The sequence below is a fragment of the Alligator sinensis genome, unplaced genomic scaffold (genome assembly GCF_000455745.1).
Source record: "Alligator sinensis unplaced genomic scaffold, ASM45574v1 scaffold203_1, whole genome shotgun sequence".
Lineage (NCBI taxonomy): Eukaryota > Metazoa > Chordata > Crocodylia > Alligatoridae > Alligator > Alligator sinensis.
Genome location: NW_005841949.1, coordinates 1,720,636 through 1,734,470, shown reverse-complemented (window position 1 = coordinate 1,734,470; position 13,835 = coordinate 1,720,636). Strand labels below are relative to the sequence as shown.

Below are 13,835 nucleotides of genomic sequence, written 5' to 3'. Positions count from 1 at the left end.
AGCAGGGCTTCGCGCAAGGGAGCTGTGTATCAAGGCCACCATAGAGCAGGCACAGCGGGAGGCAGAGGAGGCTGGTAAGCAATCCAAACATCAGGAGCATAAAGACTGGACAGCTGTGCCGCACAGAAAAATGGCAGACACAACCACTGTCCCATTTCAGTAATACAGCCCTGTCATTCCTTCATTTTCTTCACATTGTATAAAAAATTCTTCAGTGACCCATGGAGGCCTATGAAATACTTAGAGATGCATGAAGAGAGCTTTGATGTGCCTGTGTATGAGGTACCAAGAAGAACTCTATAGATGGTGGAAGCAGGAATATCAAATAATCTTTATTTTCAGCTACATTCCTACCTCTAGTTGAGAGGGTTGAACACAGTTATGGGATTGGAGCCTTGAAATCAAAAAGAAAATTGGGGATTAGAGACATAGAACCCCCTGTAATGCAGTTCCTGCTTATAGTTTAACATAGATTGTGGCAATTACAATCTCTGTCTCTCTTGTGTCTTCACACTTAGGCATTCCTTCTTTTTCTTCTTCAGCCTTATCCTAAGACAAGGGCAGCTGGTATCTTAAAGCCACTTTCTCTGCACTGCTCTATTATTCAGCAGATTTGGCATGTTGGAGCTGGTCCATGGCATGGTCTGGGGTATGGGGCCAGGTGTGATCCTGCACCCAGGGCCAATTAGGTAATTGGGGTCAATCTGCGGGTCTGACCCGGTGTCCAGGGCTGGCCCCACATGCCAGATCCAACCACAGACTCACCTCACAAGCTACATCTGGCTGTGGACCAGCCCTGCACCACTATTTTGGCTCACAGGGCTTGATAGATCAGGCAACAATGGTATAAACTACTTGTTCACATTGTAAGAGAACATGTCCTGAGGACATCTCACTCACTCACTCTCCTCACTTCAGAGTTTACCTTGCTACTTATCTGCCATGTCTTGATGTTCAAACAATTAGAAAAGAGAAAAGGGAGGTGAGGTATTAGTCATGATCAGTGGTATGCTGTGAGGGCAACATTTTTTTTCACAGGGCTCCTCCTTCCCTACAGCCTGCACCTTTCCACTCCCAGATGGGTCTTGGTTACAGTCTTAACAGTTCCACCCATGCTTCCCAGTCTGGGCTCATCTTCTTTGGCCCTCCAAAGGGAGTCTATTGTCAGGTATCCTGTCTCTGGCTCCAGCTCTGCCTTCTGGCTCTGGACCAGGCTCTAGCTCTGTCCTCCAGCTCTGGCTCTGGCTCTGCCTGTCAGCTCCAGCTCTGGCCCTGCCTCCCAGCTCTGGTCCCAGCTCTGGCTCCAGCCTTCCCACTCCGGTCTCAGCTCTGACTCCAGCTTCTATTCTGCGTCTCCACACAGCCTGTACAATCCTAGTCAGTCTCATGCCTTCCCTCTCTGAGGGACCTGCTTGTATGTTGGTAGCTCCTTTGAGCTTCCAGTGGAACTTCCAGCACCCAATGGGAGTCCACTCCAGCCGCACATGACAGCGCGATGCCTGAGCCGCCCAGTTTAGAATCAGCCAGTTTCTGGGTGGCCAGCCACGGTCTCCCAGAGTCCATTCCACAACCCTGGGGCCCCGAGGTAAGTCCCAAGACAGCCTTTGGTCTGACTGGCAAGCCCAAACCATAACAGGGCCCAGGACTGGCCCTGAATGAAATGTTACACACATCTTTTTTTGATTTTTGTGCTTTACTGAGTACTCCTTTCTTGTCTTTGGCCATTTTCTGGACCTTACTATTCTACCAACATATTTCTTGTTTAATTCTCTTTATTTTTTTGGTTTTACCCAACACTTTTTTAGCAAGTGTAAAGTAACCTACTTGCCTTCATCCCAAAGCATATTGACCACAGGCTCTTCATAGTCATAAGACTGTAAATTGACTTCGTTATGTTGTGCTGGTTTATTGCCATGATCTAGCTGCCACTGCTTAATCTTTCGCTTATGTTCTCTTTCTAACTTACTGTATCCCAGGGTAATAACCCAGATCAGCCATTAGGGCACTATGTTTGGCCATTATACTCACACTGAGAATCACTTTACAATCTTCTACTTCCTTTATCTCTTTAGTCATTATGAAGCCAATTTAGCTTTTGTTAATGGTTAAGCATTCATCTTTTTTCTTGAAAAGCATGTTTACCAATGGCAGACTAGAGGTCTTTGCATACTCAAACGAAGTGTCTCCTTCCTCATTCTTTTGTCCATATTTGTAACCCCCAGGATCTTTATCATTTTTCTGTAATATTTATCAAGGTGTGTTCATATCTGCTTCTCAGATAAGCCTTTCATTAAATGGAAGAGCTTCTATAGATGCATCTAATGTAGTTATAATGTCATATTTTTGCTTGGTTGCAGCCCACCTGTGAATAATATGCATTGATGATGTGAATTACTTTCCCTTCTATTTAAAGTTTCACTGCCATCAATCTGTCATTGATTCTTTTCATCTCCAGGATGAAGCCTTCACTGAGAATGAACCCAATTCCATTTCTCTGATTGGAATTACCCTATAACTTGTATCTGTCAAAACTGTGGTGCATCTGGCAAGTGTGTTTTGCATTACTCAGCCTCTGAGCCTTCAGAGCTGATTGGACATGGAGCTGTCATTGCAGGGGGAAGGGTGCAGGATTCATAGATTGTAAGGCTGGAAGAGACCTCCAAAGATCATTGGGTCCAGCCCCCTGCACCAAGCTGGAAAGATAACTGAGGGTCGGGTTATCCCAGTTATCTTTCCTGCTTAGTGCGGGGGTTGGATGTACACTGAGTGAAAAGTGCTGCTTGAAAACTGTCCTTCAAAGTGAAAGAATTGGGGCTGGTGTAAGGTGCTGGGTTGACATCTCTGGAAAACAAAGCCATGAGTCTACCCACAGCACAAATGCATCATAAGCAGTATCAGCTTCATAGGCACTAATCTGTTATGGGCTCTCTGTGCTTTTGAAAGGGTCCACCTGTGTCCTCCACCTTAAGTGTTGGGCTCCATCTCTTGCTTTTTAATACAGAAGGATGACTTGTTTATTTTGGTGAAATGGGTAACTCCATTCATGGGTAGATCCAGGATTTTGATGAGGGGATGTCATGTCCCCTTCACCGGTTGAGCACATGTTCAATGAAGAGAGCTCATTAAAAATGTGCCACACAGTGAAAGGGGCTGTAGCTGCAGCCCCTCTCTGTGATCCTGGATGCGAGTGAGTTCCCCCCAGCTCCCGATGGAGCTCCACATGTGCTGTGAGCTCTGAGCTCACTGGCATGGGGTCACTGGCTGCTGCTCCCTTCCTTTCCCCTGCATCTGAATTCAGTGGCAGGAAAGGAGGAGGGTAGAGAAGCATCAGGCTCCACAGCAGCTTGAAAGCAGGAACTCTGAATGGAGCCCACACTGACCAGTGGGGAGCTCCTAGCAGGAGCTACACTGGAGTGCCAGTAAGCTGAAAGCTCATTGCACATGTGGGGCACAGCTGAAGAAGGAGTGTAGCCATGCTGCTGTTCCACCTCTGGATCTGCCTCTAGCCCTGTTTTTCCCCTTGCTGGAACATATTCTGCTCCTTGTAGTGTGAGAGGGGCAGGAGGAAGGTGCATTGATTTGGAAGTGCCTTTCAGCTCTCCAGCCCTCTGGCCAGGTAATAAGCAGTGCTGGCTATTGATGCAAGGTTGGTCCCATGCAAGGTTGACAAAATGTACTCTCTTAATTTACTCTCCTAACTTACTTGGTACGGGCCTTTGTTACTTTGTGCCCCACTATAGTATCTGAGCACCAAACGTCTCTGGTTTTATAATGCAGCATCCTGCTTTATACTATGGCTTGATAGTAAAATAAATTCAGGCAAGGATGTTTCTTCTGCAGGGTCAGGTTGCCTTTCCTGATACTAATAATAGGCTTGTGCTTGATGGACCTAACCCTCATGGAGTGCTTGAGGATATAGAGGATGGTACATCCTCTGCTTGGGGAGATATCACCCTTAGGAGGGTGCATCATGCTCCTCCATGTGTCTGCTCAGCTCCACTGGCTGGTGTGGGCAGACAGGCAAAGCCAACATATAACTAGACTCAGCTTGGGTGACTTGGATAAAGTGCCTCTTCACAGTGGGTTTGCATATGGCTCCTGCACATTTGAAGAGTGGTAATCATTGTAGATGTTCTTGTGCAGGTTCGCTGTGAGTTGTTCCGCAAGGAGCTGAACTAGTCTTTCATCCTAGCAGGTCAGTCGGCTGAGCTCTCTGGAGTGCCACCACCTCTGAGCACGAGACTGAGCATTGAGGCTTTGGCCAAGCACACTTCAGAGGGTAGTCAGCAGAGCTCCGAGAGTAAAACTGGGCCACAGTCTGTCACCTCCCGGGGCTATAGAGGAAGTACAGCAACAGGGAGGGGGAGGTCCGAAGGCCATGCATCTCTGTCACAGAAGCAGCAGCAGCAGCAGCAGCACCAGTCAGACCAAACAGGGTCACAGGTAACAAGCTATCTGTATCAGTGAATAAAGGATTTTTCAATCATTTCCTAACAGTGTTGGAGAAACTGAAAAGCCTGCCTCAGAGCTGTGCTGGCTCAGTGGGTTACTGCACTGGGCTTTCTTCTCTGAAGACTGAGTCCTTTGCATTCACCAATGAAAATAAGCCTGTTGGTCTTGTTCAGCTCCCCTGTGAACAGAGACGACCCAAGCAGGGTGCGGAGCCAAGGGCAAATTAGCCTGTGTGGGGCCCTGCCTCCAGATGCAAGGCAGCCAGCGGTGGATTCAGCAGCAGGGGAGTGGGTGCCAAGTGACCAGACGTGAAGCTGGTGGCAGCTCAGAGTCACCACAACTGCTCCACTTGGCTCCCCAGGTCCCTCCAAAGCACAGGGCCTGGGGTGGTCGCCCCAATTTGCCCCCCTTCCCGGGACAGCCCTGCCCATGAACATTGGCCCACATGATAACACCACTGCTTAGTTTGTCTGGTTTTTCTGAAGCTTCTTTTCCTTCTGTGGTGGTGAACATTGCAGGTTCCCTCCAGCCCAGTTCCCAGTGCTCCTGTCCAGCGACGGCTCAGCATCAGTGCCAGTGTAGCAGGAGAGGTTGGCCTGATGAGCTGTATACTTCCTGATGACTTACTGGTGGAGATCCTCTCGGAGAGGATGCAGGTGTGTCAGGCCTTCCTCTGGGCAAGGGGTAAATGTTGGTCAAGATTCTGTTGTATTTGGGGGAGAGAAAGAGGATGGGTTATTTCCAAGGTAAGCTTAAATCATAGAAAGTTAGGGTTGTAAAGGACCTCAGGAGGTCATCTAATCCAACAACCCTGCTCTAAGTAGGACCAGCCCCAACTAGATCATCCCAGCCAAAGCTTTGTCTAGCTGGGTTTTGAAAACTCCCAAGGATGAAGCTCCCACCACCTCTCTGCGTAACCTGTTCCAGCATTTTACTACCCTCCTAGTGAGAAAATTCTTCCTAATAACTAACCTAAACTTCCTTTGCTGCAACTTAAGACCATTGCTCCTTGTTCTGTCATCTGCCACCACTGAGAATAGCCTAGCTCTATCCTCTTTCAGAACCCCCTTCAGGTACTTGAAGACTGCTATTAAGTCTCCTCTCAGTCTCCTCTTGTCTAGACCCTCAGTCTTTCCTCATAAGTCATGTTCCCCAGCCCCCTCACCATTTTTGTTGCCCTCCGCTGAACTCTCTCCAATTTGTCCACATCCTTTCTGTAGTGGGGGGCCAAAAAACTGAACACAGTCCTCCAGATGTGACCTCACTAGTGCTGAATAGAGGGGAATAATTACTTCCCTTGACCTACTGGCAACACACCTACCAATGCAATCCAGTATGCTTTTAGCTTTCTTGGCAACTAGGGCACACTGTTGGCTCATATTCAGCTTATTATCCACTCTAACCCCAAGGTCTTTTTCTGCAGAGCTGCTCTCCAGCCAGTCAGCCCCCAGTCTGTACTGGTACATGGCATTGTTCCTAAGTGCAGAATTTTGCCCATCTCCTTGTTGAACCTCATGAGATTCATTTTGGCCCAATCCTCCAATTTGTCTAGGTCCCTCTGGATCCTAGCCCTACCCTCCAGTGTATCTACTACTCCTCCCAGCTTCGTCTTATATACAGACTTGCTGAGGGTGCTCTCTATGCCATCTTCCAAGTCGTTGATGAAGACATTGAACAAAACCAGCCCCCGGACCAACTCCCTGGGGGATGCCACTTGATACCTGCTGCCAACTAGACATTGAGCCATTGATTACTACTCTCTGAGCCTGATGCTCCAGCCAGTTTTCTATCCACCTTACAGTCCACTCATCCAGCCCATAATTCCCTAGTTTGCCTGTGAGAATGATGTGGGAGATGGTACCAAAAGCCTTGCTAAAATCAAGGTACACCACATCTACCGGTCTCCCCTCATTGACAGAGCCAGTCACCTCATCATAGAAGGCACTCAGGTTGGTCAGTCATGATTTGCCCGTGCTGAATCCATGCTGACTGTTCCTAATCATCCTTTTCTCCTCCAGGTGCTTACAAATGGATTTCTTGAGGATCTGCTCCATGATTTTTCTAGAGACTGAGGTGATGTTGACTGGTCTGTAGTTCCCTGGATCCTCCTTCTTCCCTTTCTTAAATATGGGCACTATGTTTGCCCTTTTCCAATCATCTGTGACCTCTCCTGAGTTTTCAAAAATGATGGCCAGTTGTTCTGCAATCACATCAGCCAATTCCCTTAGCACTCCCAGGTATATCCCATCTGGCCCCATGAACTTGTACACATCCAGCTTTTCTAAGTAGTCCCTAACCTGTTCTTTCACCACTGTTGGCTGCTCACCTCCTCTCCAATCTGTGTTGCCCAGTGCAGTAGTCTGGGAGTTGCCCTTGCCTGTGGAGACGGAGGCAAAAAAGGTGTTGTGCACTTCAGCCTTTTTTGCATCCTCTGTCACAAGGTTGCCTCCCCCATTCAGTAAGGGATCCGCCATTTCCCCAATCCTCCTCTTGCTCCTGACACATATAGAAACCCTTTGTTACCCTTCACATCCCTTGCTAGCTGCAACTCATTGTGCTTTGGCCTTCCTGACTTCATCCCTGCATGCCCAAGCACTACTCTTATATTCTTCCCTAGTTATATCTGCAAGTTTCCACTTCTTATAATCTGCTTTTTGTGATTTAGTTTACTGAAGAGTTCCCTGCTAAGCCAAGCTGGTCTTCTGCCATACTTGCTAGTTTTTCTGTGCATCGGGATGGTTTGTTCCCAATGATATGTTAAAGTAATGGAGAGAGAGTGCAGTAAGGGCATAGAAAGTGAGACATATGCAAAGAAAAGAAATGAGAGGGGCAGAAGAGCTCTGGATTTGCTCTAGCTCAGTCAGAAGTTTTGATCCTGATTCAGTCATTCCTGGAAGAAGTCCTTAAGGCTGCAGAATTCTATCTGGATGGTCTGCTCCATACTTCACTTTAAATGGATGAATACATTTCCAGCATTTGGGAATACACCGGACATGTCTGTGCTGGGTGGTGCTGTACTGTAACAAGCCACATGCAATACCTCTCATACTGGAAATAGTGTAGCTACATTCATGGGGTACTGTAGGTGGACTAATTAGTTTAACTTAGCTGAACAGAGTTGATTAGCTTGGGTAGCAATTATGCAGCATATTCCAGCTCAGTACTGCCAAGCACAGTAAGATTAATAGATTCATAGATGCTATGTTTGGAAGGGACCTCAAAGGATCATCGAATCCGACCCCCTGCCACTGGCAGGAAAAAAAGCTGGAGTCAAATGACCTCAGCCAGGTGCTTGTCCAGTCTTCTCTTGAAGACCCCCAAGGTAGGGGAGACTACCACCTCCCTTGGAAACCAATTCCAGATCCTGGCAACCCTAACCGTGAAGAAGTTTTTTCTGACGTCCAACCTAAATCGACTATCAGTTTGTGGCTATTGTTTCTGATTATTCCAAGGGGTGCCCTGGTAAATAGAGCATCTCCTATTCCCTGCTGCCCCCCACTGGTGAATTTGTATACTGCCACAAGACCCCCGGCCTCCCCTCCCCCCCTCAGTCTTCTCTTGAGGTTAGCAGCATGGACATGTCCAATGTCCTCTTAAATGGAAATGGGCTCACATCTAGGGAGACAAGACATCTTGGCTTTGGGTTTTCCCTTCTTTGTATATTCTTTTCTCTTTGCCTCTAATTGCACTGGCCTATCACTGACACTTCAGTAAAGCATCTCATCTGCCAAAACTGTGTCTAGTAAACAGATCCAGGTGCTGGGATATGTCTAGAATAAACCTCTTTGGAAACTGAACTGGAGTTTTGGGCATTCCCTTTACTCCATTTTAATGAGGTACAGTGACAGTCCAGCAGGAGTATGAAATACCTAATTTAGAAGATGCTCCAGTGATGATGCCTGCTAATGTGCTTTCACATCAAAGCAAGTCTTTTTACCAAATGAGAATACTGTGTCTCTGTCTTATATTTGGTTTAATTACCCTTTTGATCTTTATTCACAGCTGAGTGACTGCTATCGGGGTGTGGTATTTGATGGCCTTGAGACTCTCTTCACACGTAGTATGTCTTCTGCTCTCCTCTGCTTACTCAAAGCTATCAACAACCGGCGGTACATCTTCTTTGTGAACCTGTTCCAGGATTATGTTGCCATGAAAGCCAGAGAGAAGGCCAGGTTAGAGCAAGAAGGTAAGAAGGATGTGCTCAGAAGGATGTGCTCTCACACATACATCCATGTGTCAGTTTTGGCATCTCTAGTAGATCTGGTCACAACACTTTTTATTTTCCCCTTTCTGGGAAAATTGTGTTGAGAATAGACACAAAAATGTTTTAAAACAGAAAATTCTGATTCTTCAATGAAAATACAGGAAGTCAGAGTGTTCCTGGTGGGGCTGCATCTCATTGGATATCTCATTTGCATCACAATGTCAGCAACCTGCTTCCTTTCCCAGCATTGGTATCTGTAGCTCCCATGATGGCTCTGGGATTTAATTTCATAATGTATGCAGTGTAATAAGGTCAATGCTGTAGGATTCAAACTTTAGGGATACATGTTCTTGGGGACTCTAGCTGGAGTGCAAGCTACTACCAGAGAAGAAACTTAGATCCTCGAATCTATCCTGCACACTAAGCTATAGCTTCAGCTAGTTAACTGTTTCTCTCTTTGCTCTGTGTTGAAGAATGGGAAAAGAATGAAGCTATTGCAAGAGAAAAGGCTCGTCTCCAGGAGATGAATGAGGAAGAATATGATGCCCTCACTGAGGAACAGAAAATTCAGTTTGATAATGAATTGCTTCAGGCCCTACGGGAGCGGAAAAGGAGGTTTGTGAACTTTTTCTCAATGGCTTCAAAGTAGCTTAGCTTCCTAGAACAGGACTTCTTCACTGCCCCATCTCCAGGGAGGATCTTTTGGTCCATGCCCTCTGTTCCTTTTCTGTTAACATTGCCCTGTGCTGTGCCACTGGGAACAACCCATTTTACAGTTGGCTTGTGTGTCCAATGAAACAGGAGTCTTTGTTCTGATGTGTAAGCTGTGAGGAGCAAGTATCCATCACAAGTGGCAGTGGGAACTTCAGTTTCTCTTTTTGGGTCATAATGGAAGAGCTATAGCTCCCAAGAGTGAGGTACAGAGACTCTGCTCTCACACCAGAGGAAACCAGTTGAGCTCAAAGGGCCCTCTGCTTTCTCCAGTTGTAGCCAGGGTCTCAAGACACCTAGGTTTCTACCCAGCTGTTACTGAATTTCTAGGTAACCTTGGTTTTCACCTCGCTGTTCATCAGTACCATCTCCTCAGTGGTAGAACAGGTCTCATTATACGGTAAGGTGATTTTGAGATCCACTGAAGAAACAGATTGGGCAGAGCTAGGTGTCCTCATCATCACTACCATATTTTAATAATGCCGAACTAAAGACTAAAATGAAAATTCAGTGGTAATTGTCCTTGAGGCACAGAGAGATCTTGTGTCTTTGTAAGCCTGCATATGAACTATATTGGTTTAACTGAGATGTTATCCTCAAACTAGGTTAAGTTCTTACAGTGCTGTTTTTGCAATTCCCATTTCATCAACTTCTCTTTAGTGGCATGAGCCAGAAGAGCTAACGATAGCCTAGGGTGTGCAAAATGGAGAATTAGATTTCGTTTCAGGGAAGAATTCATGTTCAAGAGAAAGCTTAGGCATATGCTTAACTCTAGCCTGAACAGCTCTGTTACTCTGGCTTCAAATACATGCTTAGAATAAGTCAGCCTGGATCATCTAATAGTCCCTTCCAGCCGTGGAGTCAGTGGTTTGGGTCCACAAGACCAGACTCTTGCTGAAAAGCACACATTTCCCAGAGTGATAGATACTTTAGAGCCTATGGGTTCTAAAGGACTAAGGACTTCTTCCAGGAATGACTGAATCAGGACCAAAACTTCTGACTGAGCTAGAGCAGATCCAGAGCACATCTGCACCTCTCATTTCTTTACTTTGCATATGTCTCACTTTCTATGCCCTTACTGCACTGTCTCTCCATTACTTTAACGTATTATTGGGAACAAACCATCCCAATGCACAGGAAAACTAGCAAGTGTGGCAGAAGACCAGCTTGGCTTAGCAGGTCTTCTGCCAAACTCAAAAACCCACCGTTTCAATTTAGGGAGAACTGAACTGAACTAAAGCCCCATCTCGTGTACACAAGGGTTAAGGGGCCCGATCCTTAGATCCTACCTGCCTCTCCTGCAGTGAGAAGCAGAGAGGGAGGAAGGCAAGCTGCCGGTGGGCCGAGTGGTCCCTGAGCTGTGTGGGACCCCACTGCTTCCCTCTGCAGTGGCAGTGCCCCCCAGGTAGCACCTGCCCACTGGCACCTGGCCCAGGCAGTCCCAGGGGGTCCCGCCACCACAGAGGGAAGCACCGGGCCCCATGCAGCTCAGGGGCTGTGCAACCCAGTGGCAGCTCATGCAGACAAACTCAACTGAATTAAAAAGAAAAACAGCAAGGAGCTTGATCTTTTTTCTTTTTCTTTTTTTCTCCCAGAGCCTGCCTGAGCTGTGCAGGGCCCGGTGCTTCTCTCCATAATGGTGGCACCTTCCCACCCCACCCCCCAGGACCACCCAGGCCAGGTGCCAGCAGGCAGATGCTGTCTGGAGGGCACCACCATCATGGAGGTGACAGGAAGATGGCTGGGTGTACTGGTGGTATGAGATGGTGGTGGGGACAGTACACAGGGTTCTGGAAGCCCACCAAGCCCAAGCTTCCCCGAGCACATTGGCTTTCAGTGCCCTGTGCACCATTGCACTTTGTTACGTAGCAACTAAAACACCTTGGATGGGTTTTACCTTGCTATGTAACAAAGTCATTTAAAGCAGAATACGCCACTGAGGGTGTAAATAGCAATGCCATTAAAGCAGAATATGCCACTGAGCGTGTAAATAACGACATCATTAAAGCAGCACAAAAGGGCAATTAAGCCGCTTTAAAGGCCAATTTTGTTGTGTGTACAAAGGCCCTCTTACTATACATTTTCTGTCTGCTCTGTTAAAGGGAGATGGAGAAGCTGGCTCGAGAACTCGAGGAAAAGAGGCAGCAACAAGAGCTTGAGCGCCTGCGAGAGGAGGAAGAGATGAAGAAGAAGAGCAAGCGATGGAAGAGGGAGATAAGCAAAGAAAAAGACGAGCCCTCAGGAAAGAAAAGCCAGCTTGGAAGCAAGCAGGTACACAGCTACATTAACAAAGATCCTTACCTCTACCTCATGGACCTTATCTGCTGCATTGTTCCCATCACTGGAACAACTGAGCACCACAGCAACTGGAAGTTCGGTCACTCAGATATTGCTGTTCCCAGGGACTAGTAGCTGGGAATGAACAGTAAACAGGACTGTCTTTGAAGACTCCTGGTAAACTTCAGTCCTGCTGTTTACCCACTCAGTGGCATTTCCTAATCAGACCATGTAACAAGGGTTCTCCAGAGACTGTCCTGGCTTCCATTTCTTCTCTAGGTGCTATTCCATATGTCAGTTTTGACCTAGGAGTTTGAACAGGTTTTTAGGTCCTGGTATGTTAATTGGCATCTCTCTCCATTTTACCACTTGACATCTAGTATGCTCATATACAAATGTGTGGACTGTCACCATGTTTTAGGCTGGGAACAGGATATTCTCATTGGACAACTACCCAGTCTGGGATTTTTTTTCCCCAATGGTCTTGATGCAACTAACTCATTTTACATTCAGGGCTAGACTTACAATAGTAATCAGAGATGCTGGGCACCTAGACCTCTTGTTGATTTCATAGCTGCTGTTCACCTCTGAAAATGAGCCTCTAAAGTTTTGTAACTATTCAGGCAGGCTGAGTTTCTCTTTCAGTTTGTGAGAGCTGTTTAGGATTTCAGCTAACATTTGTATCAGTGTTCTTATTGTTTCACTCATGGGCAGTAGCTGAGCTGATGCAATAGAATCATCTACATTAATAAAATTATTTAATTAACTTGTATTCTGAAAGAACCAGCTTCTAGGAAGAAAAGAAAACTACCACAGCTAGTGCTGCTGGAAGATTCAAACCTAATGCAGAGGTACTGTTCATAGATTCATAGATTGTTAGGGGCTGGAAGGGACCTGGTAGATCACCGGGTCCCCCTTCCCCCCCCCCTCCCCCTCCCCCCCTTGCACTCGGCAGGAAAAGACAACTGGGGTCAGGTGACCCCAGCGAAGTGACTCTCCAGTCTCCTTTTGAAGATTTCCAGGGTAGGTGACTGCACCACTACTGGAGGGACTTTATTCCACAGTCTGGACACCCTGACTATGAAGGAGTTTTTTCTGGAATTGAGCCTGAAGTGACCTTCCAGGAGTTTGTATCCATTGCTCCTGGTCTTCCCCAGGGGCGCCCTGGTGACCAGCTGTTCACCAAGTTCTTGATGTACTCCCAAGATGTAGTGGTAAGCCATTACCAAGTCCCCTCTCAGCCTTTTCTTCTGTAGGCTGAAGAGGCCCAAGTCCCTCAGTCTCTCCTCGTATAGCTTGTCTTGCAAGTTCCTGATCAGCCAAATGGCTCTTCTCTGGACCCTCTCAAGTTTTTCCACGGCCTTCTTGAAGTGTGGCACCCAGAACTGGATGCAGTAATCCAGTTGTGGTCTCACCAGTGTCGAGTACAGTGGGAGTATCACTCCCTTAGTTTTGTATGAATTGCAATGGTTAATGCATGCCAGCGTGTTGTTTGCCCTGATAGCCACAGCATTGCACTGCCAGCTCATGTTCATAGGATGGTCAGTCACTACTCCTAGGTCCCTTTCAGCTGTGGTGCAAGTCAAATTGTTGCCACCAAGCCTGTAGGTAAGTTGGGGATTGTTTGCCACCAGATGGAGCACCTTACATTTCTGAGTGTTGAACTTCATCTGATTCCAGTCTGCCCAACTCTGCAGCCTGTCCAGGTCCACCTGTATCTGCAACCTATCTTCTGGCATGGCCATGCTCCCTCATAACTTGGTGTTGTCCACAAACTTGGCCAATGAGCTTTTCACCCCCACATCCAAATCATTGATAAAGATGTTGAAAACCACCGGTCCAAGCATGGATCCCTGAGGGGAGGGACACCACTGGCCATTTCTTGCCAGGACAACAGAGATCCATTCATGAGAACTCTCTGGGTCCTACCATGCAGCCAGTTTTCCACCCACTGAACTGTTGAGCAGCTAAGCCCACAATCTTCCATTTTTTCCACAAGGATATCGTGGGATACTAGATCAAAGGCTTTTGGAAGTCTAGTTATATAATGTCAACCTTCTCTCCCATGTCTCCCATGTCCAGGTGACGAGGGACCTGTTTGTAGAAGGAGATAAGATTCATAGATTCATAGATGCTAGGGTCGGAAGGGACCTCAATAGATCATCGAGTCCGACCCCCTGCATAGGCAGGA

General features: G+C 47.0%; 1 protein-coding gene across 1 annotated transcript in view; it reads left to right on the top strand.

Annotated features, from left to right (window-relative positions):
* The window catches only part of HYDIN (HYDIN, axonemal central pair apparatus protein), a 438,260-nt gene that overhangs the window by 351,509 nt on the left and 72,916 nt on the right, over positions 1 to 13,835 (top strand). The window contains 6 exon segments of the mRNA XM_025199799.1: positions 1 to 74; positions 4,193 to 4,443; positions 4,971 to 5,108; positions 8,455 to 8,638; positions 9,130 to 9,271; positions 11,470 to 11,638. The exon segment at positions 1 to 74 is cut by the window's left edge and continues 29 nt beyond it. Of these exon segments, the coding sequence (XP_025055584.1) occupies positions 1 to 74; positions 4,193 to 4,443; positions 4,971 to 5,108; positions 8,455 to 8,638; positions 9,130 to 9,271; positions 11,470 to 11,638 (958 nt within the window).